Source organism: Penicillium mononematosum (genome assembly GCF_028829835.1).
Source record: "Penicillium mononematosum strain IBT 11891 chromosome Unknown utg000001l:1.0-4488741.0:1.0-4491989.0, whole genome shotgun sequence".
Taxonomy (NCBI): Eukaryota; Fungi; Ascomycota; class Eurotiomycetes; order Eurotiales; family Aspergillaceae; genus Penicillium; species Penicillium mononematosum.
This window is the reverse complement of record NW_026643271.1, coordinates 3,576,111-3,599,167: the sequence shown is the minus strand read 5'-3', so window position 1 is coordinate 3,599,167 and position 23,057 is coordinate 3,576,111. Positions and strand designations below refer to the sequence as shown.

Here is a 23,057-nt window from a genome sequence, read left to right as displayed (position 1 = left end):
ACATCAAATCATATGGGAAGACCAGATCTGTTCAGGCAACGAGAAAGCCCCGCAATTGATCATTTCCAAGATCTCCGTCCGTATTTCGTAATACAGGGGTTGAATAGAAAGACAAGAAAAAGAGATTCGTAGTGTGGGTATAACGCCATGTGGCCCAAATTCGAGAAAACCGCTCGGACCTCGGCACATGCCAGCAAACCCAGATCGATCCCCGGCATCGACCAGCGGAGGGGAACAGGGTCTGCAGGATGCTGAACCAAAGCGCAATGAAATCCCGAGGTAAATAGAATCACGTCGGGCGGAAAGAGTCGTCCACACGGCCACCTTTGCTCTCAATCTCTGCGATAAGATCGTGGCGTTCTTGCAGCTTCACGTGAATAAAGTCCACAGTCTTCTGCAGAACGATGCTCTCACTCCGGCCCTGGCCCTCTAGACCAGGCACCAGTTCAGTCAGGCGATCGAAGCCTTCGCGAATGGCCGCGCGCCGCTTTTGCTCCGAGGCAATGTGATTGCTCTTTTTTTCTTGATCGGTAAGGCGAGGCTTGTCCTTATCCTGGGTAGATCCCTGCTTGGATGTCCCATTCGGCGTCGAGGACGACCGATCATGGTCATCGTCTGGATTCATCGTGGTACTCGATGACTGGAGGATTTCGAGAGGAACTGAGGGCGTGGGGTAGATGCGCCGGGGGTATAGTTCGGGGCTCGTGTTTTCGATTGGATGGGATAGATCGCTGTCGTTATTGTCGAGCGGCTCCGTCTAGTCAAGGCGTAAATGAGAGAGGTGATTGTAATGGGTAGGCAATGGGAGAATGTGAAAGGAAGAAAGACGGAATAGAGAAACACGGGAAAGCGATAGGAAGCGATAAGGCTAAAGGCCAATGCGGAGTAAAACTGGAGGCCGAGGACGGGGCCTTGGCAGCCTCTATGTTGTAAACGTCATAGAGAGGGTCCACTGAACATCTTGCCTTCTCTCTTTTTCAACGTCAATTTTGTTCTTGCACCCTGGACTCGTAGTCCAATTTACTATTTGAGATCATCTTCCCTTTCATTAGGATTTTGACCAAGCAAAACAATAATCTGGTCGCTCATCGCCAATCTACAACCGTCTATCTAACTCCAACCTTTCGAAGTTACCAACGCCGCGGTAGTTCTTGTACCACCATGGCCTTCGATCCGCTCCGCGGCTCATGCTCTTGTGGTCGGATCGAATACCAAATCAATATCCCGGACGATGTGACCGACCATGCCGAAGTGTACTTCGACAGCAGCCGAGACAATCGTTGGTAAATCTAAGCTAAGCTTGTCGATCTCCCGGCTAATATCGAGTCCTAGGTCGATTTCACGGAACGCCTCTTTCGGCATGGCTACGAGTGCCTCTCGACTGGTATCAATCCCACACGCTGTCCTTCTTCCCAGATGAATCACACTCTTCCATTCGCCGCGTTCATTCGCCCCGCCATGCACCCCAAACCCAGCGTGTCTTCTGTGGCTACTGTGGTACACCCTTGACGTTCTGGACAGAGGAGCCCATCGAAGAATCTAATTTTATGTCTGTCACAATTGGCAGTCTCCTAGTGGATGACCAGCGCGCACTGGATGATCTAAGATTACTTCCACGGGACTTTGACGAGGAAGCCCCCCCGTGCGGGTGTCTCGACCACATCTGATCTGGCATCACCCTCGGAGAACGTTTCCTCTTCGATTATTGCTTCGTCATCTACTGATTCTCCTAATATCTCAAGGAGTCTGCAGCGCGGTAGAACGGGGGGGGATTCCTTGGTTCGAAGAGATGGTAGAAGGGAGCCGGCTGGGTCGTTTGATGCGTTCTCGGCGTGGTATGGGCGTCAGTGATGATCAATCGACTTCAATTCAGTGGGAATTCAGTGAATGGCATGATGATGGAACCGGCGAGGGTGTGTTCCTTCAACAGGATTCGGACTCAGGCGGATACTTTAGAAGAAATAGGAAGCGGGTGAACCAGGCTGATGCTGAGGTTGAGTCTGCACCGAAGCGCGCAGGGTAATACCTGCAAGTCTCTATGGATGCACCTTGAGCTTTCGATGCTCAATGTAATAAAGGAGAAATTAATGCTAGCGCTTTTTTCTTTTTTTGACGGGAAGACAATCCAATACTGTACATATCACTCTCTGCACTAAGTAACGTATGTTGTAGTGGCCAGAGCTAGTTGACCTCTAAATTCAACATTCTTCATTGATTATCCAACATATCATAGGGATACTTTAGTCACAGTTTCTGGGCATGGCTGTCAAGGATAAGTCGCATACCTCACTTTTGGCCGGGTTCTTAGGGCTGTATACCCAGTTCATGGGATGTCCTAGTGGAGACTTTTAATTAACTCATAAGCTTACTCGTGCAGTAGTCGAAAAAGGTTATGCTAGTATCTTCGGCGTTCTGGTTGGTACTTCATGCAGGCGCTGAGATATATATTACATGCCACCCGCTTATCGCCTCAGAGACAAGACCGCGGTGCTTTCAGTTTTTGTACACCTCGTACTTTTTGCTTGCCATATCAGATGTTATACAATGCAACTCCAAGGCACCTGCGTTATAACATATAACATTGGAAGTGAGATCGACAAGTACAAGGTTTGGGTCGCAAAGCATACCCGAAGCGGTCAAGCGCGATTCAGACAACGTGGGGGCTGAGCAACATCTTTATGACTTCCTGCTTTCTACCAGAGGAGAATATACAATACATTTTCAAGTGCTAAACATGGTATACTGTGGTAAACCAAGCAAAGGATGTGGCGAGTGCAGGTCCAGGAAGATTCGATGTGACCAAGCCCAACCCACCTGTTCGCAATGCACCAGGGCCAAGCGGGACTGCCCCGGATATCGGGATCAACTGGCGCTAATGTTCCGCGACGAAAGCAAATCAGTAGTTCGAAAGGCGGCTGCGGCCTCGACACATAAGAATAAACGAGCACAGCGATCGCCTCGCACTGCAATCCCAGAAGGGAATCCTGTGCGGCCTGAGCTTGGCACCGCGGAGGTGGAGCTGGACTTTGACTTCAACACTGATCCACAGCATGTCTATCTTATGCGACAGCTCTGGAATTGCCCATTGGAGATCCAGCCCTCACAGGAGCTCGAAACCACCAAATACGAAGCAATCTGTTATTTCCTGCGATCCAATGCTATCCCCGGCAGTCTCTGGACTAATGAGACGATCTCCAATTTTCTGCTGCAGTCCGGGGGCCTGCGAGTCAGCAAGCTATGAAGGCAAGTGTGGTTGCTACTGCCACGGCTATGCTCTCGCGAGTAAGAGGATTACCATCGCTTAAAGATGTATCCCGTCGGGAGTATGGATCCGCTTTGAGATTGCTTAACACCACTCTAGCCGATGTGGAGGAATCGAAGACAAATCAAACATTAGGCGCTGTTATATTACTTGCCATATATGAAGTATGGGATCTTGCATCCTTGACCCCTCAGACGGTTATTGACGCCCTGTCTATAGTTGATTACATCGAGAGCCCCGGAAGATCTTCAGTGTTGGACCAACCATATCAATGGGGCAACAGCCCTGCTCGATATACGAGGCACTGATCAGCTTAAGACTGACGCCGGTCTTCGCTTGTTTTTGTACCTTCGGTTTCAGATTGTGAGTGTCGTCGGTTACCCCTTCGATCTTAACCTAACACCTCAATAGACCATCAGTTGCCTACAACGAGACGCACGAGTGCCTGAGTCATTACTTGAATGCACGAAACTCGCCATGTTTCTTCAGCCAGCAGAAGCTCACGGCAATCGCCTAGTCATGATAATTGGCAAACTATCGAACCTTCGCGCCGACATCTGCGCCAATATGTACAGCGACGAGCGGGAAATCGTATCAGCAGCGTCGGCCATCGAAGCCGATTTAATTGCCTGGCTGGCAGCTCTTCCCCCGGAATTCAGCTACACCACGCATATAACCACTCCCTTTGACTCTGCCTTCCAAAAGCGATTCCGAGGCATATCGCCGTACGACAACCAATACCACGTGTACCCTTCCGCCTGGGCCTGCAGTTCTTGGAACCATTACCGCAGCGCGCGAATCATCGTCAGCGAAATAATCCTTAACCGCATCCGGAAAATATCCAACAGTTCCTCTATGGCCTCATTGTCCGAAGAGTTCCGCCTCCAATGCAGGACACTGCGATCTACGATCCGGCGCTTAGCCGTGGAGATCTGTCGCAGTGTTCCGTTTCACTTCAACGCCCACCATGTAGAGCGGGAGTCTAATCTCCCACCGCCAGAGAGCTACCTTGGGGGTCTTGTGCTCCTCTGGCATCTGTTTGTGGCTGGAGTTGTTGAGGATTCCGGACACGGGCTGCACCGCTGGGTGATCAAGTGTTTGGAAATGATTGGAAACACGATGGGTATCGACCAGGCGCTGGCAGTGGCGGATATCGTCGCTGCTGATCCTGGAATTTTACATCCTGCGACCGAGGAAGAAGACCATCACCCGAGTGTCCTAAGCGTTTGATCTGATGAGGCGACATCCTGTTTAATCGGCCCATAAGGGCGATGCTTGCCAAGGAATATAAGTGACCGATATTGCTGTTTCTTTCCAATGTTTCTTTTTTTTCTCTTGTATTTATTACGCTGCACCAACAGCGTCAATACGTCTCTAACGATTTGTGTATTTCTTTTTGTGTTATAGCCTGGGGTTTGGGATTAGGGCGCCTCGTGTTTGATTATCATTATGACTCACGAAGTGTCTCCAACAAACAATCAAAGATAAAGCCTGTGCCATAATCAGTCATAGCTTCCAATAAAATTCCAGAAAACCCCTAAGAATGGGTCTTCAGTTCATCCTCGTGGGAACGTAGACTACGCTGCGCCCTGTGCACCATTGCAGGATTGCCGTGCGGGGCTGTGTTCGCTCCGCCACTAGTCACAAAAGACCCTGTCTGTGCACTTTGAAACTCACGGGAAATACATTGATATGATTGGTTAAATCCAAAAGCAACATTGGAAGCCCAATGATTCTACTTTACCTAGCAGGTGCCCGGCTCCCAAGGCATACGCGAATGAGCTACATTGCCCCTCACTTGATACCCCTGTCAGCAATAGGGCTGCAGTGGACTAAGTCTGCCTTGTGATGATGAAATTATGCGCCTTTGACAGACTTTGGGCTGACAATTTCATTAAAACCCTTGTCTTGGACTGTTGGGGGTAAATCTTTGGTCAGAAGTGTGCCTTGGCCCATGTCTCTCTGCCCTATACCATCCATTCTTTGTCTATTGGGTTCCACAGCTGAGCCCCTGATAGATGTCGGACATGTAGATATAAAGAAGGTGTTTCCTCAGTCAAACCCTTTGTCTGGAGCATACCATTTAAGGATATCTGTTTGGCATATATATATCTCACCTACACTTCATCTTACAACATATACAATCGTCAGCCATGGGTGCTTCCGAAAAGACATCGATATGGCATGCCTTCTCATCCCATCGGAAAGAGCGCAAAGAGTACAAAGAAGGGACAACCACAAAAACCACACCAACGAATTATCCATGGTCCCGAGGCCGCACCACTAGCTCCAAGACATCAAATGTCCCATCAGACCTTCCGCCACCGTACGAAGAAGCCCAAGTCCCAACAATCAAAATTAGCGCCCCCGAAGAACTAGGGTCCGATTCCCAGTACGCCTTCCTTGGCGAATTCCACACCATCTTCCTGGTAGACGACAGCTCAAGTATGAGAGGCGAACTTTGGCAAGAAGCCAAAGAAGCCATCGCAGCGATCGCGCCAGTCTGCACAAAATATGACAGCGATGGAATCGACATCTACTTCATCAACCACCGACCAAAGTCCAACACCAACATCAACACCAACTGCAGTTCCAACTACAACTACAACTCCAGCCGACGCTCAAAACACAACGCCGGCGGATACCACAACATCAAAACCGCACAGCGCGTAAACGAGATCTTCACCTCTGTCAGACCCTCTGGTGGAACAGGAGTCGGCGGCCGACTACATGATATCCTGGACCCGTACACGAAGTTGGTGGAAGCGAAGGAGACAGAGAGACGAGCGCAGAGGGACGCATCTGGCTCGGGCTTTTTGGCTAAGCCGGTAGACCCGGAGGCGGTTAAGTCGGTTAAACCGATTAATATCATCACGATTACGGACGGGGTGTTTACGGATGATGCGGAGAGTATTATTATCAAGACGGCGCAGATGCTGGATGGGCCTTCTTGTCGTGCTATTCCGTGGCAGGTTGGGATTCAGTTCTTTCAGATTGGGAATGATGAGATGGCTCGGCAGTACTTGGAGGAGTTGGATGAGGATCTTGGGAGCCGGTGTAATAATTTGCACATGAGGGATATTGTTGATACTGTTTCTTGGAGGAATCGGGCTGGGAGGAGGTTGGAAGGGGATGGGATTTTGAAGACTGTGCTTGGGGCTGTTCATAAGAGGTTGGATAGGAAGAAGGTTAGATAGAGGGGTTTAGTTTTCGGTTTTAGATTGCCCAACTTGTTACTTTGTATATGTTTATATTATCCTCCAATCGTATTATGTTGAAAGTGACATATCGTCAGATTAATCAGATTAATCTCAGGAACCGCCCAGGTGGAGAATACTCGGATGTTAGCTTTGAATCTCCAGGGCCAATGAGAATACCTAATTTACTTTGGTTTTGAGCCCTTGCAGCAAACTTGTGATGTCGCACTGCATATTTATTTGTTTCTAGAATAAATATAGTATGGAGTACATAGTCCATAAGGTACTCTATTCAGGTATACCCTACTCCGTACTCCGTACTCCGTATATATGCGTGAATAACTTTAACGTAAACCAAAAACTAATCTAATTAGTCTAATTAATCTAACTAATCAAATTAATCAAATTAACATAATCTAATCACATCTAATTGTGTGCGCCTTGCATGGAGATCGACGAACTACAATTGACGGGGCATCGGAGGATCAAGCCACACCAGGTGTCCGAGTGAGGATCCAGGAATCTGAGATCATATTATTTTATTTCCCTCTTTCCCTCTTTCCCTTTATATAACAACCTAAATTCTCCCCAATCGATCAGCACGGATTATTGAAAACTCCCAACTCCACTATTTCATCATTTGGTGATCGTCAAAAAGTCATCCCCGCGCCGATCTCCTAAAAACCTCGAATTCGCCTCTCAACTCACTTCTCCCTTGATTTTTCCTCACTTCCAGCCTACAGGGCTTCTCTTTCTACCCTTCCTATCTTTGTTCCAACCTCAATTTCCTCCCCCGTTTCAACCTCCCAGCCTGCAGCGCTAAGAGGCCTCTTAGCGCCGGACCCCCCTACGCAGGAACATTCCCAACCCGAGTGGTCGGGCGCTTCCTCCTTCCGCTCGCTCATTGGTCGACCTTGTCGCCTTGCACTGCGGGAAATTGGGGAAATTACACCGCGGTTCCTGAAGCCTGTTGATTTGGTTTGGGCCTTGTGTCCAGGCCATGGCTTTGTGATTGTCCAAAACCTGAAACGAACCGTTTATTCTTAGACCTGTCACTCGATTCTGAAACAGGTACAACGTGCTTCGAACCGGTAATTATAGCACCCGCCTTTGTGGAGTTGGCTTTGTGTGAGCTTGTGTGTTTTGTTATTTAAGCTCGGGCGGAGTCCCTTTCTTCTTTGGAGCTGTATAGACCACTGTCCTTTTTGTTGCCTTGCATTTGCGTGTATTCTACTGGGTTTCTGTCTTTTAGCATTTTCTTTGGTTGCTATTTTGCATTGTTGTGCAATTCTCTTTCTCTGATTCTTTTTATCTGTGCTATTACCTGCTCTGCTCAGCGATCTCTCTTTTACTCTTATTCTTCTTGCTGCCTTGCGATGATCTCGACTACCCTCATGACTTTTCTACTGTGAGTGTCCCCAAATGCAATTGATATCTCCATGCGCTGACCGCAGTTCAGTATTACGAAACCGGAGGTCCGGTCGGTCAAGCTGCTCGGATCTTGGGATAACTTCTCTAAGCAATATGTCATGGAAAGAGACACGCGAGCCGGTCCCGGACACTGGAAAGGATGCCACACTTTTACGGATATGATAGGCGATGGACCAGACAAGACTCAATGGCGAACAGGGGGTCTGAAGATGGGTGGTACTTACTGGTATTATGTGAGGCTCCCATGCACGCATACGAGATAAAAGAGCTAACAAGGGGAACAGTATTTGCTCGATGATGATATAGAGTATTACAACGAGGCAGAGCCAACGACGACAGTGTGCCCTCTTCTTCCCGGGCAGCCCATGAATGTGTTAAATGTCCCTATCATTTTACCCGACAGCCGCGCACATGGACGTTCGGCCAGTGGCAGCTCTCAGAAATCCGACAATCTTCGGACCATGAACCCCGAGGACAAGTTTATGAACCCACGGAAGCCGCCACCCCAGCCCCAGCCTGTACGTCTTCAGACATCTGCAACAGTCCGCCGCGAAGCGAGTCCCGCACACTCTGAGAGTAGATCTCCGATGGCCGGAATACACCGAAGTGTATCTCAGCCGCACAGTGCCGCTCGCAAGGGCCACAAGAAAGATTCACGTTCTATGTCTCCCCCCACGAGCCCGAGCCCTTCTGGCTGCTTTCAGGCAACCCGCCGAGGCGGATAGGAAATTCGAGCCAGTGCAACCAGTGAATACTTCTAAGATAGTACCGCAGCAGAATGATGTTGTTGAGCATCGCCGCAATATCCCTGGAATCAAGGTCAACGCCGGAATTGCGATCCCATCCTCGAGCTCTGCCGACAGACCCGGCCCGTCCACCATTCAAAGTCGCCGCGCGATGAAAGCAACTCCTGGAGAATCAACACCGGGTCGTCTTCTTACAGTGCAGACGCGTCCGGAGCCACGCAAACTCAGTCCTTCTCGAAGCGCAAACGGAAACACTGCGGAATTTGACGAAAATCGTGCGATCAGGGAAGCGCTGAAAGATATCGCCAGCTCCAGTGAATTGCCCACTCCAACTGCCGGGTTTACCAAAGAAAAGAGGCTCCCTACACTCCCAAACACGCCATCTTCAGTCATGGATGAAGCAGTTCGCGCCATCGATGAGAGAGACAAGGCGATGGATGGCGAGATCCCGCGCAGTTATTTCTCCAGCATGACAGCAACGACAATCGACACTACCCACTCCCGCTTCGTGCCTGAATACAGTCGGTTCTCGGAATGGAGTACTGACACTGAAACCGACTACAACCCGCACGAATCGATGACATCGGCCTCCGCATCCGACCAACACCAGGACGAGTCTTCGGCCGAAAGATGGAGAACACCAGACCTCTCCCAGTCTGGCGATGGTGCAACGAATACCGACCCAAACACCCCCCCACCTCACTGTCTATTCCAAACCCTCGTCTCCGAACTCAGCATCCGGAGAGCTCCCTCCCTGGAGCGTCAATCTTCCCGAACTCACCGTCTCTCTGTCCACACCTGACATCGACTGTTCCGGCCTGGGCATCGACAACGTGGATGAGGTGGAAAGCAATCCCAAGCGACACGCTGCCCTGTTTAGCGCCCTTGAATCTATGGAAGCCCTCGCGATGTCGCGTAGCCCCATTGGCTCCCCGATCCTGCTCCCCCCAAGTCCCTAGAGGATCTGACACGGAGCAAGGTATCTCTACCGTAGAGCGAAAAGTGAGCGAGGCTTCCCTTGAACGTATTCGCTCCCGTTGCAGCAATGCCTCGTTCCAGGGGAATGCTACCATGCAGGAGCTGATGGATGAGCTCAGTTATCTGAAGAATCTAATCCAGGCTGACATGGATGGGGCTCCATTTTGATGAGAGAATCTCTCTCAGAGGCTTCTGTCTCGTATTCTTATTCTCATGTTCTTATTATCATATTGCTGGCGCTGGTCGTCGGTATTGGAGTTTTTGTACTCCGCAAATGTATCATTTAGCTCTACATAGAGATGAAATCATATCAATGGAAATAAACCAACAATAAAAGCAGGTCCCAATGTATGAAATTGATTAAAGCAACCTAGTTGATAGTTGAAAGAAGTCGATCTAAACAGAGTGACGTTGGTGAATCCCATACCGAGATCGAAACAAAACACACGCGCCAAGAATCCCTCTTGTATCCACCACCCGCGACAGCTTCAAAAAGCACAACGCCACACCTCAATTCTTGAACCCTTGATGTTCCCAAAATAAGAATGGGCTGAATCTCCTATTTGTCTGAGAAAGAAACACCCACAATGGCAGCCGATGGTCCCCAACTGACCCCCGTCGGGGAAAAGTCCCTACCAGCAAAATGCAAGGCGCAGTCCGTGGCGTACTGTCCCACAATGGACCTGATAGCACTGGCGACCGAGGACGAGGAACTGCGCGTGTTCCGACTCAATGGGCAGCGAGTATTCGGGGGTTCTTTTGGTGGAGATCCGTACCTAGGCGAGGATGAAGAGGATGGCGAGATTAGAGGGATGGCGTGGAAGGGGAATGGTGAGTTTGAATTTCCTTGTCGCTGGGCTTCGTTATATGTTATTTTCCTATAATCAGATCTTACCGGCCTTTGTTGTTGATATCACGCGCGTTATTCACTAACGCTATACCAGGTCACCTCCTCGCTGTCGCGTGTGGAGATGGCTCGCTCCGCATCATCAGTTCGTACACCGGGAAGACGGTGCACCACTACCAGACCTATCAAGAAAAAGAGGAACACTCCAATCCCACTGAGGACCCAACACCCAAGGCGACGTGCGTTGGGTGGGGTGTCAATTTCACCGATAGCAAAGCCGCACAGCGGCATTTGCATGAATCAGCGGGCCAGATCTCCGTCGATGATCTTTTATCCCCGGGAGTGTATCCCTCCAAGGCAGGTGCCATGCTCAAAGCTGATTTACCCAGGGAGCTTGCCTTGCTGGACATTGAGAGCTCGCTGCCAAAGCTGAGCACCCTGCCTGCAACAGGAGGCGAGGACGATGTCTTCAGCTCGCGGGCCTCGCTCGACGCCATCTTTCATTCTTCCAAGGATACCAATGACTCGGTTGATGTGCTCTCCGTAGGATTTGATGATGGTACTGTCCACCTGCGCATCTTTGATTGTTTCGAGATTGGCTCTTTCCCTGTGGGGAGCACCCCTGGTATCTCTGACTCGTGCCGTATATTGCGACATGCTTCGCACCCCTTGAGCTCCACGCATGCTCTACTGACATCGCCGGTTAAGGGAGGTGCGCGTGGTCCGCTTGAGCTTGTTACGATGGACCTTCGCTTTATTACGAAGTCTGGGAGATACCTGTCTCTTCTTGCGTCGAAGACAACTCAGCTTCAGAATTTGCTCCGCTATATTGGTCAGGTGCAGCGGCAGATTGAGCTTGAGTGGAAGAATGCCCAAGAGCTTCCCGCGCGGTTCTTGCGTAGTGTCAATGAGGAATTGCAGGAGAAATGCCAGTGTGATTTTATCACTGCTATCTACCACCTGGTGGTTACTGGTCATTGCTTTGAGCCGATGAAAGAGTTCCTTACTGATATTGTTGGAGAAAGAGTATGTGAGCCTGGCAATATGGGAGATGTGTGCTAATGAAGGAAATAGGGCCACAAGAGATGGGATAAGGCTGTCTCGGGTGGCTACGAGAATATTCGGCGACTGACACACGAATGTCTCCTCCCGGCCTTGGAACGCAGTCAAGTTCTTCTCAGCCGATTAGTTGGGTTGTCTAAATTCCACAAGCTAAGTGATGTCCTCGGACTGGACACTACCAAGCTCAATGCTATCGTGGAGACACTTGATTGTCTCCATCTTCTTGCGCACCGTGTTCTCACACATGCCAACGAGGAACTGGGCCAATTTGCTGCTTTCTCTAGATGGCTTCGCTACGAAATCAACATTCTCAACAGCGAGCCCTTATCCCAGACACTGGAAGAGCTGCAGGAGAAGAGAGACTTGTTCGATGTCCCTCCTACTGTGAAGTATATTAAAGGCGCATTGACCAAAAGTGCTCTGCGGAACTTCATCCGCCAACTTCCTATGATCGGGGTTGTTCAGCCCCCTGCCCCTCCCACTGATAAGTGGCTTCCCGGTGGCCACGATCGCTCGTTCTTCGACACGTACAAGTCACTTCTTCACCAGCAACGCGAGTCCCGGGACAAGGGTGGTGATGGTACATCAGTCGAGACGCCTAAGCTTAATGACTTAACGAGGCGTCTAGGCATCCAGTTTGAGAAGGTCTTTGGAGAAATTGCTTTGACTCAGCGCAGGGGTATTCTCCATCGCTCCCCTTTGACCCTTCACTCTGATTGTGACCAATGGGTCACCGACCTAACTTTCTGCTACGAGGTGCGTCTGAGACTGTTGAATTCCCTCTTGTTCCAAATGCTAACCTGCGCCACAGGATGCTATTGAAGGCCAGCCTTGCTCGATATACGTCGCTACCCGATCAGTCACATCAAAACATCAAGGTTCGTCACACAATTACTCTTCAAATTCCAGTTGCTCACATCCTCGGAACTAGTCTATCTCTACCGCGTGGTCCTCAACTCCGTCGGCGGAGTCAGCTCAACAAGAAGTACCTCTCTCGCAACCCTTGACCTCCAAAACGGCGAAGTCCGCCAACTACAATTCGTCAGCGACGACACACTCATGGTTCTCTGGCGCGACAGCAGTAAGACACGCACACATAGACTTATTCTAGGCTCGGTACACACAATCTAACAATCTATCCGAACAGAAGGATCCTCCCATCTCCTCAACTTCCCCTTCCAGCCCGCCTCGACACAATCCCAAAGCGAAACAACCGACCCATCACCTTTAGAGCTTGACTACATTGAATGCGACAGCACGCCATCCGCTCCTAAGCCTACTATCTCAGCCACGACACTAGACGTCTCGTTTGAATCCTCCCACGCAGGTGTCCTTATACATCTCTTTGCTCCACATGGTCCTAAGGCGCGGCCTATACATGTCGATGTTAATGGACGCAAGGGACGGCGCGCTATTTGTGTTTTGTATGGAGATGCTATGCGGTACGAGGTTTTGGACTTGGATGCTGCGATGATAGAGGATGAGGAAGAAGATGAGGATTATCAAGAAGGGGATGAGGAGGAAGATGATGATGATGACGACGACGAGGAAGTTTTCGATAGTGATGAAGAGAATAACGAGAATTAGGATCACACTAATACATGACATCACTACATATGTACTAGTATTGATCCGATTCCTTGATTATTGGTGGTCGAGCAACTTCTAGAAGCAAAAGCAGGTGTTAATGCTGTTGGTGCAGCCACAGCAGTAGAAAATCGTGAGGCGTTTTGCGCGAACAAATGTCCGTCAGTCATTCTTCCGTAGCTACATACCTCTATACACAAAGCACAAATGGTGTAAATTCTAAAACTCAAAGACTTGTAATATTTCTGCGAAATTCGATATCCAGTCTTTCTGGCGGTCATCGTCTAAGGAAACCCGCTTCTCGTCCTTCGCAACAGCGTCCCATTCATCTCTGGTAACAGCACTCCACAAGGCGCAGTTGCTTGGCAGGGGGAACTGAAGTTCGCTTGCAGTCAGTGGAGACCAGGCATTAGCATCACCATGGATTCCATCTCTTATACTCGAGCTGCTTGCCTTCCCGCAAACTTTGTACAAGGCTAAGTTGAATCGTTTGATTTCCTCAATGCCAACCCAGACGAAGGAATCCAAGTCGCCTTCGTCATACTTAGCAAGAATGTTCGGATAATAGAACATGCCCAGCTTTCGACAACTTCGGACAAGAGCTCCGAGTAAACCCAGATCAGCAGGGGGAGAGAGATTTTCAAGTCGAAATCGATAGAATCCCGGTTGCTGATAACAAAAGAGAACATGATATGTAATAGGATAGCCTGGTATGTTGGTATTGGCCAGACACAAGTACTGCGAGCTCTAGCTGCTTCCGAGGCATCCCATTTCTCCTACCAGTAGTCTTAGCAAAGCCGGCATATTATGGGAAATATAATTTGTAACGCGAACCTTTTGATCTCGAAGAGCCAAGTCAAGTTTACCGTGCAGTTCCACTGCTGCCGACTGCGCAGACTGTTCCCGGGTAGCCCACAGGCCTATAGCAACCATTGATTGAACCAGGAGGGGCGTTTCCCGGCGTATGTCGAATGTTGCTTTGTGGATAAACGGCCAAGAGGGATGGAACGCCTCGAAATAAAGACGGATGCACTGCTCCGTCTTGTCTGTATTCTGTAATCGTGGCTGATCATGCCTCAAGGTCGATGCACGATGTGTTTCGGACCCGGGAGATTGATCTTCTACCGTGCTAGTCGGGTCGTTGAAAGAGCACGGTATCTTGCGACGTATACATTCATTACAAGGTACGCCTCCTTCGCAGCGAGATTTGCCTGCATGACAGCTTTCACAAGCTCGCTGTGCACGCTTGAGAGGTTCAATTATTCCATGACGCTGACGGAGATGGCGTCGAAGTGTGTCACTTTGAGATGAGTTAGAGTGGGTGATTGTGAGAATGTACAAAGAAGATAGACGATACCTTCGTCCGAATTCTCGGCCACAGTTCGTACATGGAAAAGCCTGCTGCTGAGAGTGTTTTCCTTCGTGGCGGTGCAGGTGCTCCTTGCGCCGGTAGCTGGCGCTGCAGCCGGGAAAGTGACACCTGAAGGTGGGAGAATTGACCTCAATTGGCGATTGCGGCGGGAGGTCTATTTCATTGCCTAGGCCTGCCATAAGATAGTCAAAAACTGGAGGTGATGAGCGACATGTGCCCCCGGTGATGTGCTGATATGAGTCCCGTGAACCGGCGGACGCTATTGGCTGATTAGGTCCACTACAATTTTAGAATGTACGCTGGTCTTCATTCCAATAAGCTACAAAAGGGGAAAATGACTTCTAGGGACGTCAGAATGGAACGTCTACAATTTCATCCTAGGCCACAATGTAACTTGGAATAACAAGAAGAAACTATATTGTAGAGAAATAAAATCGTTGTCCAACATGCCACTATATCCGCTGTAAATCGGCCCCCAACCGGCATCCCGCCGGCAACCCACCGGCATTCCACCGGTCTCCCACTGCTCCCCACCCTGTTAGTATAGCCTCTTTACTAACGTCATGATGTCCAATTTACTCATATTTTGTCATTTAGGTCCACCATAAGCCCCAAAATTACAAATTGGCTAGACCGGGCACAGGTATAAGTTTGCAGCAATTCACTCCCATGTTGGACACAATTACAATATATCCTATCTTACAATTCATCCGAATAACATCTTTCTTGACTTAACATGTCTCCTGCCATTCTCATCGTCGGTGCCACAGGCAACACTGGCCAATCTGTTGTTGAAACCCTGCCGAAGCTGCTCCAATCAAGCAATGCTTTGTCTGGGCACCGTGTCATTGCTCTTACTCGTTCCATGAAGAGCCCAGTGGCACAAAAGCTTGCCAAACTCCCTGGAGTCGAAGTGATAGAGCAGAACTGGGTTGAAATCACCTCTGACTGGCTCCGCGAACATCAAGTAACCAGAGCATTCATCGCATCACACAATGAACCACATCACTTCGCCGAAGAGTCTACATTCCACCTTGCTGCTTTGAACGCCGGTGTCGAATACGTCGTGCGAATCTCGACCACTGCTGCAAACGTCCGCCCGGATTGTCCCGCTTACTATCCACGTGCGCACTGGGCGATCGAGTCTCTACTCAGTTCGCCCGAATTCGCCAACCTGCAGTGGACTTCACTCCAGCCCAACATCTTTTCGGCATTCTACTTTTCAAGCGCCGCGGAATTGATCAAACAGTACCGAAAAACTGGAGAGCAGGAGACCCTCAAATTGTTGGCGTCGGAGGATGCACCCGTCGGAGTGATCGACCCTTACGAGGTTGGAGTCTTTGCGGCTCGTCTCTTGTCCCAAGAGGATGTTTCTGTGCACAACAAGGCCAAATATGTTCTTAATGGACCAGAAGACGTTACTGGGAGACAGATAGTGGAAATGGTCGAGCAGTACATTGGTACGAAGGTCGAACATGTCAGCTATCAAGACTTGTCATTCCTTGACCAGCTTTATGAGCACAAGCTTGCTACAAGTGGCCAATTAAAGAACCTGGTGTCTTCTTTCAGACAAGCTTTGGAGACAACGCGGGAAGGAAAATGCTCAGCTTCGACCACGAGCAAGGAGGTATTGGAGCTTGCTGCGCCTAAGATTACACCTGCTGAGATGTTGAAGGGCCTTCTGGAGGAGTAAGGGAATGAGTCAATGGTACATGTGTGATTCGAGGGTGTCGAAGTACTACATACGTGAACTAAAAAGAAGTTTTCGTTGCTCTTTTGTCCATAGTTTTTCGCAGATCACAATGAGAACATCCTTTCAAGTATGAGAAGACCATGTTATCCTGCCTATCATAGTTCTATCTAGCACTGTCGTAACTTATCAGCATGGGCCTGGGACGCCCCCTCCACTTCCAAGGTTTCTTTTATATAATCAGTCACGTTTGACCAGGTCCTGGATGTGTACATGTAATCCATCCGCATATGTCACTATCCTAAGAAGAATCCAAGTACCTACCCGATAGCCTCCATGGTGATGACGGCGGATTGCCATTTCACGCAACAGAAGTTGGACAATGATCTTGTCTCGTTTATTTCTAGTCTTCTCGACTTAATAGGTGTCCCGAACCTCCTTTGGAGCAACTATCCACTCACTGTCTTCGGAGTTCGCACGGCCGTGGATATTAGAATATGATGGAGTCTGTCAACAAGACTACAGTGAATAAGAAGAATGTGACCAGGATCAAAGATAATTGATGATGATGATGATGATGATGATGATGATGATGATGATGATGATGATGATGATAGAAATCTAACTAGCTGCAATGAAACTGCGCCTGTATAGCTTCATGCAACAAAGAAATCGAGGACAGAGACTAGAAACATCTAGTAGAAATCAAGCAAAGGAAGATCTGTCACACACTGCACGAAGGCAAGAGGGATAAACTGCATGAAAGCTCCGCTATGACTGTATTAGTATATACCATGGACGTATTGTCTCGAATAACCGCCTGGGAGCTGAACAGGGACCCAGCTGCGTTCAAGCTTTGGTCATGACTGCGCACTCCCTGGTGAGTCAGTTCAAGCCGAATCTGAAGACCATCGCTATTACTGACTAGCTCACGGACGATGTTCTCCTTTCTAGTAAGATAGCGGCTAAGATGTTTACCAAAGTCACTCCCAATCCAGACTCGAACAGGTGAACTAGTGAGATATAAAATGACAAAATTTACTATAGTCTCCTGCGCTGCTACATCGGATTTATTCCAGGTGTAATTCGGACACTGCCTTAGAATCCCTTGGACATGATTGCGAATAAACGGCTGATCTTCTTTGAAGCTCATCACAGCTGATGAGTCACATGATATTCCATTTGTGCCATTGAAGCAAGTCTGTGATTCCTTGAGCGCGATTTTCTTCGTGTATACAAGTGCTTATGGTCCGACATCTGAGACACACTTGGACAGCATCATTTCAACTCGACAAAAAAGTAGGGTTCCAGTAAGGGAAATGGAATATGCCCTGTGGATTGAAGACTAAGACAAGAGGAAGAGCAACATACTCGAGCAAGTATCTCCAGATTGTTAGATGAGTCGATAGATATACGGATCATATTGATCCGGGCCTCGTAGTCAGATGTAGTAGGCAACGAGCAATAGTGGCTTAAATGATCCCTAGTCACATGAAAGCCAGCTGAAATATAAGCACTTGGTTGACTTCCACTAGTAAGGTCAAATTTGAAAGGGCCAACTTTAGTTTGAGATGGTGGAGTGGGTGATTTAAGGAGTTTCACAATATGTCCGAGTTCTCGAATCGTTAAGGAAACACAAGGACATAAATAACCAACACCCATATACATTGCGCAAGACCTTCGCAGAGCTGGATCCGCGAGTGACCTTTTACTAAGTCCCTTTCGTGGATGGAGCTTCAAACACATTCCGCAATATTTCCAGGAGCGACTCTGAAGTCGAACAAGTAGTTGGTTTCTTGCCGCCTTATGACTTGTCACAGATAGTAGAATGATTCGGTGGCGTGCAAGTCGTGGGTATTCGAATTCCTTTTCTTTTAATATCGTTTCAAAGAGGTCGAATAAGCGTTTGCAGCTGAGAGACAGACATGCCTTATCGACTAGAGGGAGGTGTTCATAGATATTGTATAGCACGCTCTCTTGCAGACAAAGTATCTTAGGGAATTTCCCTATAGATGAGAGGGGGAATATTCTTTTGCAGAAACTCCAGGCTCGCTGTATTTCTCTCCACATCCGTTGCTTCTCATTTTGGTTGTGCTGAGAAGCGACAGCTAGTCTCCAACTGTGTCCCCGGTATGCAGTCTTTTTTCCACCTCCTAACAGACAACTTAATTCCTCATCGCTATCAGGATGACTCTGGCCTAGGCGAGGTAGTATACCAGGCAACTTTTGATGTGGCTGCATCTTTGAATCTCAGTCCGTATAATGAATGATATTGGATTCCAGCTTGAGTGGAATACAGTGGGACTTCCAAAATATTGGGCTAAGCGTTTGTACCCAGATATACCGTCCTCCAAGATCCAGGAGAGGTCAGCAGTCAAAGGTATGTACCTAAGGAGACTGCCAAAAAAGACTGCCAAAAAAGACTGCCAAAAAAGACCACTAAAAAGACCACTAAAAAGACCACTAAAAAGACCACTAAAAAGACCACTAAAAAGACCACTAAAAAGACATATGAAAAGACTATTGGAGCAGACTACCTTAGAAGACCAGTCAGAAGACTACGGCCGTATAAGCGACCGACTATGTATCCATGACAGTATATAATGAGCAGGCGGTATACTGGGCGGTATATCTAGGTGCAAAGGTTAGCCCAATATTTCGGAGGCCCCATATATGTGCGAAGCTTGGGAAGCTGAACGGGATACTTTGTCAATCAAGGTCTAATTACCATGACATTACATCTACAAGGTTTTGTCCGCCTATAAATGTCCAAGGCTCCCACGAAACCGGTTAAGTGGCAAGCTTAACTCACTATAGAAACCTTATCATCATGGTACAGGTAGAATTAGTAGTGAGTCACCGGTTTTGAAGATGACACCGTCGGGAGAGACCGGAAAATCCCTTTTGGTATACCCTGGTAGGATGAACTAGTTTGCCTCACTATATGACTGAAAAGCAGGACGAGGCAAAGCGGTAGTTGTTAGAACGGCGGATGTACATCGGCCCTACCGCAGGCTGAACTACCTGATGCCTTCCTCATGTCGATGTCATTCTCACATCTTTCATTCCAACAAAAAGTCTTCCCTCTCCATCCTTCACAGTTGCCAAGTCCATCATCCTCCATCTTGCTCTTCACTTCTTTGTTCGAGTCAAGCGCAGAAATATGTTTTCTAATCGGCGCGAAAAGTGTGAACGAGAGCGTGAAGCTGAACAACAAGCTCTTCCCAGCTTGTCTCGTTCCCGAGCTCTCGAAGGCCTGGCCAAGACGTACAACACGGCTCTTCGGCATCAAAATCTCCTCATTGAACCCGATTCCTACAAACACCTAGGTATCATATACAATGACCTCCCTCTTATTACTGACACAGCCCCCCCTGCCTCCAGATCGTCCCGATAGAACCTTCCTCATTGGCTGAAATTCCGCCCTTAGCCATGGATTGTCAGACAAACAAAGATGGACTGAAAAACATCGAACAAGGACGACGCTTGCAAAGGGAGCACTCCGCTTACAAGCTATTGGACGTTCAGACTGGGGAATTGGCTTATCAGATTATGTACTACTTCAGAACACTGATACGCGATGAGGGAAGTCGGAAAAATCGCGGGTTAAGCTGGATCGCTGACTATGTACCATGGTAGGTCCAACTTTCCAATCATCTTGCCGGAAGATACTGACATTCGCATTATAGCGGCAATATATCTCCAGACTTCATCGGTGCTCAATTTGATTCTGTCATGTGGCAATCTCTCTGGTGGACCCCATATGAAGTTTATCGACAACGTGATGAACTTAACCTACCCCACACAGTTGCCATATTAAATATGGCCGTCGAACCTGATGAAGGATTGTTCAAAGTGGAGGTTCAAACTGCTCTCGCAATCATGCTCACACGTCTTCAAGGCAAAGAGTTCCCTAATCACAACACTGTGCCGGTTATGATTGTCAGCATCATGGCAAGGATGCAGGCTAGAATTCTGCATTTGCACTACAGCCACGCAGGATTGATTATCAGCAAGACAGGCTTCCTCAGCTTCTCTACTGCGGAAAGCGCGACGCTTAACATGGACATTGTCTTGGGAATTATGGCTTCAAAGGTCATCGGTGATACCAAGGATCCCTCCAACCTTCTAAAGGTGAGTTGACACCGGCTGAGTTGGTCTTACTGCATTTACTAATGCGCCATTTTTGCACATAGCCCATATCTCCTACTGCTACCCCAGCTGAATCAGTGCTTGAGCCTTGCGAACGCAGCCAAAAAGTAACACAAAGCTTCACCGGTCTGTGAGCAGTATATTCATGCGTTCGGTGACAAGGAGGCACCGGCGGACGACGCAGGGTATCGCTCGTCCCTTTCTATTCGATCAACCTCAGAACCCACCGTCGCCGAAAGACTTGAGCGTTACTATGCAAAGCCCCCCCCTGGATCTCAGTTCGCTCACCCCATGCAGCTCTTCACGTACCAACCTGGGGTAGTGGAGCCCTTAGGCAAATAGCTATTTTTGTGCTTTATGATCAAGATGATGATGACAGCGAGGTGTTGTTGGGGATGATTCCGAAATGCAAGACCTGGCTGGAAGCACACATTTCAACATTTCAGATAATATGCCTTACGGATCAGATCCTCAATCAGATGTCATTACCTTAGCCACTAGTAATCTCCTTATTCCTTTAAAATTAATACTCGGTACGATCGTACGATAGCCAAAGGCGAATCTCCCAAGGCCACCACGCGGGATTTGCTGTATGGCGGGTCAGCCAGGAGGGCTTCCCCTAATTTCACTGGATTGAGATGCAAAAAGAAGAGCAAAAAAATCAAAGGAACGATCTTTCCCCCCTTCCCCCGGCCCATATCCTCCCTGCTCCCCCCCAGCCCTCCTCAACTCGCCCCCCCTTGCCACATTCCCACGTCCCCTCTAGTCTCTGTCCCCGGCAGTCAATTTGAGGAACTCTCTCATTTCCTTCATCTTCGGCCCCTTAAGCATCCCAGCTGAGTTGTTGGAGCCCACAACTTCCTCCGGAATATCCGGGTACTGGATATGGATCGAACTTCCCAAATGCACTGTTGGGATGCCACGGATATGGTTGTACAGAAGCAACAGACCCAGACGAAGATAGCCGAAGTCCTTCAAGTCTTCAGCCGACCACGACTTCTGATCGGGGAATTCGAGCAATGCCATCATGTACCGTGTGTTGTCGTCTGGCTGGTGCCGGTCTGCGAACTCTTTCCACGACTCGCGAGCGTTAAATTTCAACGTCAGTATCTTTCCCAGAGACCGACCCAGGTCAATCGTGTCGAAAAGTTTTTCCCCGGAGTCCGTCCCCGCCCTCCTCGTCGTCCTCGGGCCCAGAGTCGGTGTCTGCTTCTGATTCTGTATCCGGCACATACGTCGAATCCAGATGGTCATCTTTCGACTGGGAGCTCTCCTGGTACTTGATCCTTTCCAGGATCGCTCGGCAAACTCTCTTAGGGAGCTCGATGTCCGGCTCAGTGGAACCTCCGCCGTCTGAGTCAAGCTTATCCTTCGCTGCCTTGGCCCACTGGGCGGGCTCCTGGGTGAGATATGCATCCAAGGCGGCCTTTCGGATGTCATCAGCGTCGGACTTCTGCTTGATCAGGGTTCGCCCGTACCCGCTTGCGTAGCAAGCATTTACTTATGGCTGGATGTTGTTCAACAATTTGACCATAATCTCTTGCAGTGGCCGTTCGCCTGAGTTAACAGCCAGTTGCAGGCTAGCCTTGGCTGCCTGCTTCACGATCCGACTTTGATCATGGGAGTTGGGAACAAAACATCGAACTGCTGTGGCAGGGTAGAGTGAAGCCACCTATAGAGAAAAAAGGAAAAGAGGGGTTAGTGCACTACTTCCCAAACCACCCGTGGACAGCCCTGAGAAAACTCACCCGGAGACATCGGCCGATTGCCTGAGATTCCTGTCCCCAGCTCCTTCCCGGACTCAGGGGATCACGGGATGGCAGGCCATGTGTACCTAGGTAGATTTAAGCCCACTGTCCCGACGTCATATGTCATGACCAATACGCGCAGGTCAGACTTTGGGTCGTTAAATAAAGTGACCAACTCATCACGCTCCATGGCGGACAGGTGGGAGTGAAAGGCTCGGACACCAATCAAATGGGCACGTAGGACGAGTCTGATGAACCAAGCATTGGCAGGTTGTGAGTCGACCAAGATGAGCTTCTGGTGGTGGTTATAATTGTCGGGATTGAGCGGGTGCAGGACTTCGTGTCCCAGAATTTATAGTAGCAAGGGCTAGAAGAAGAAGAAGAAGAAGAAGAAGAAGAAGAAGAAGAAGCTATAAGAGGCTAGCTTATATACTAGCTAGCAAACATATAAGGCCTAGCAAACAAGGCAAAAAGACTGCTAAAAAGACTACTAAAAAGACTACTAAAAAGACTACTAAAAAGACTACTAAAAAGACTGCTGAAAAGACTGCTGAAAAGACTGCTGAAAAGACTGCTGAAAAGACTGCTGAAAAGACTGCTGAAAAGACTGCTGAAAAAGACTGCTGAAAAGACTGCTGAAAAGACTGCTGAAAAGACTGCTGAAAAGACTGCTGAAAAGACTGCTGAAAAGACCACCTAAAAGACTACCTAAGGTTAGTACGGCCTTATAGGGCCGACTAGTGTCAGCGAGATAGAAGGCTACGCAGGAATGAAATGATACAGGGGAAACTGCATTGGACTCTGGAGAGGAAAAGAAGAGAGAGAGGAAGCTATCTGCACGAAACTGAAAGTCCTGGAACCCGGGCTGTCACGTGACATATCACATGCTAATCACGTGACTGCTCCAACAACGAGTCTTGTTATAGGAGTTTAGTGTAAATCCCCTATAGAAGTTGATATTAGGAATTAACTGCTAAAACTTGTG

General features: G+C 48.8%; 10 protein-coding genes across 10 annotated transcripts; 7 read left to right on the top strand and 3 right to left on the bottom strand.

Moving 5' to 3' along the window:
- Positions 1-289: 289 nt before the first annotated feature.
- N7519_001361 (uncharacterized protein) lies at positions 290-625 on the bottom strand (the record flags this gene model as incomplete). Its single annotated transcript, XM_057288139.1, has 1 exon — positions 290-625. The coding sequence occupies one exon, from the start codon at positions 623-625 to the stop codon at positions 290-292; it is 336 nt and encodes a 111-aa protein (XP_057154222.1).
- Positions 626-1,161: 536 nt separating this feature from the next.
- N7519_001360 (uncharacterized protein) lies at positions 1,162-2,023 on the top strand (the record flags this gene model as incomplete). The annotated part of the gene is made up of 3 exons (XM_057288138.1): positions 1,162-1,279; positions 1,333-1,648; positions 1,753-2,023. The coding sequence occupies 3 exons, from the start codon at positions 1,162-1,164 to the stop codon at positions 2,021-2,023; spliced, it is 705 nt and encodes a 234-aa protein (XP_057154221.1).
- An 852-nt stretch (positions 2,024-2,875) lies between these two features.
- On the top strand, positions 2,876-4,492 carry N7519_001359 (uncharacterized protein; the record flags this gene model as incomplete). The annotated part of the gene is made up of 4 exons (XM_057288137.1): positions 2,876-3,137; positions 3,212-3,426; positions 3,482-3,625; positions 3,674-4,492. The coding sequence occupies 4 exons, from the start codon at positions 2,876-2,878 to the stop codon at positions 4,490-4,492; spliced, it is 1,440 nt and encodes a 479-aa protein (XP_057154220.1).
- Positions 4,493-5,415: 923 nt separating this feature from the next.
- N7519_001358 (uncharacterized protein) lies at positions 5,416-6,459 on the top strand (the record flags this gene model as incomplete). The annotated part of the gene is made up of 1 exon (XM_057288136.1): positions 5,416-6,459. The coding sequence occupies one exon, from the start codon at positions 5,416-5,418 to the stop codon at positions 6,457-6,459; it is 1,044 nt and encodes a 347-aa protein (XP_057154219.1).
- A 1,394-nt stretch (positions 6,460-7,853) lies between these two features.
- On the top strand, positions 7,854-9,595 carry N7519_001357 (uncharacterized protein; the record flags this gene model as incomplete). The annotated part of the gene is made up of 5 exons (XM_057288135.1): positions 7,854-7,867; positions 7,919-8,123; positions 8,175-8,408; positions 8,434-9,301; positions 9,372-9,595. The coding sequence occupies 5 exons, from the start codon at positions 7,854-7,856 to the stop codon at positions 9,593-9,595; spliced, it is 1,545 nt and encodes a 514-aa protein (XP_057154218.1).
- A 606-nt stretch (positions 9,596-10,201) lies between these two features.
- N7519_001356 (uncharacterized protein) lies at positions 10,202-13,110 on the top strand (the record flags this gene model as incomplete). The annotated part of the gene is made up of 6 exons (XM_057288134.1): positions 10,202-10,445; positions 10,559-11,487; positions 11,536-12,279; positions 12,335-12,401; positions 12,455-12,604; positions 12,671-13,110. The coding sequence occupies 6 exons, from the start codon at positions 10,202-10,204 to the stop codon at positions 13,108-13,110; spliced, it is 2,574 nt and encodes an 857-aa protein (XP_057154217.1).
- A 219-nt stretch (positions 13,111-13,329) lies between these two features.
- On the bottom strand, positions 13,330-14,043 carry N7519_001355 (uncharacterized protein; the record flags this gene model as incomplete). Its single annotated transcript, XM_057288133.1, has 3 exons — positions 13,330-13,643; positions 13,682-13,886; positions 13,945-14,043. The coding sequence occupies 3 exons, from the start codon at positions 14,041-14,043 to the stop codon at positions 13,330-13,332; spliced, it is 618 nt and encodes a 205-aa protein (XP_057154216.1).
- A 1,175-nt stretch (positions 14,044-15,218) lies between these two features.
- N7519_001354 (NmrA-like family protein) lies at positions 15,219-16,175 on the top strand (the record flags this gene model as incomplete). The annotated part of the gene is made up of 1 exon (XM_057288132.1): positions 15,219-16,175. The coding sequence occupies one exon, from the start codon at positions 15,219-15,221 to the stop codon at positions 16,173-16,175; it is 957 nt and encodes a 318-aa protein (XP_057154215.1).
- Positions 16,176-20,054: 3,879 nt separating this feature from the next.
- On the top strand, positions 20,055-20,458 carry N7519_001353 (uncharacterized protein; the record flags this gene model as incomplete). Its single annotated transcript, XM_057288131.1, has 2 exons — positions 20,055-20,306; positions 20,369-20,458. 2 exons carry the CDS (start codon positions 20,055-20,057, stop codon positions 20,456-20,458), a joined length of 342 nt encoding a protein of 113 aa, XP_057154214.1.
- A 628-nt stretch (positions 20,459-21,086) lies between these two features.
- Positions 21,087-22,262, bottom strand: N7519_001352 (uncharacterized protein; the record flags this gene model as incomplete). The annotated part of the gene is made up of 4 exons (XM_057288130.1): positions 21,087-21,510; positions 21,560-21,805; positions 22,073-22,093; positions 22,159-22,262. 4 exons carry the CDS (start codon positions 22,260-22,262, stop codon positions 21,087-21,089), a joined length of 795 nt encoding a protein of 264 aa, XP_057154213.1.
- Positions 22,263-23,057: the final 795 nt, after the last annotated feature.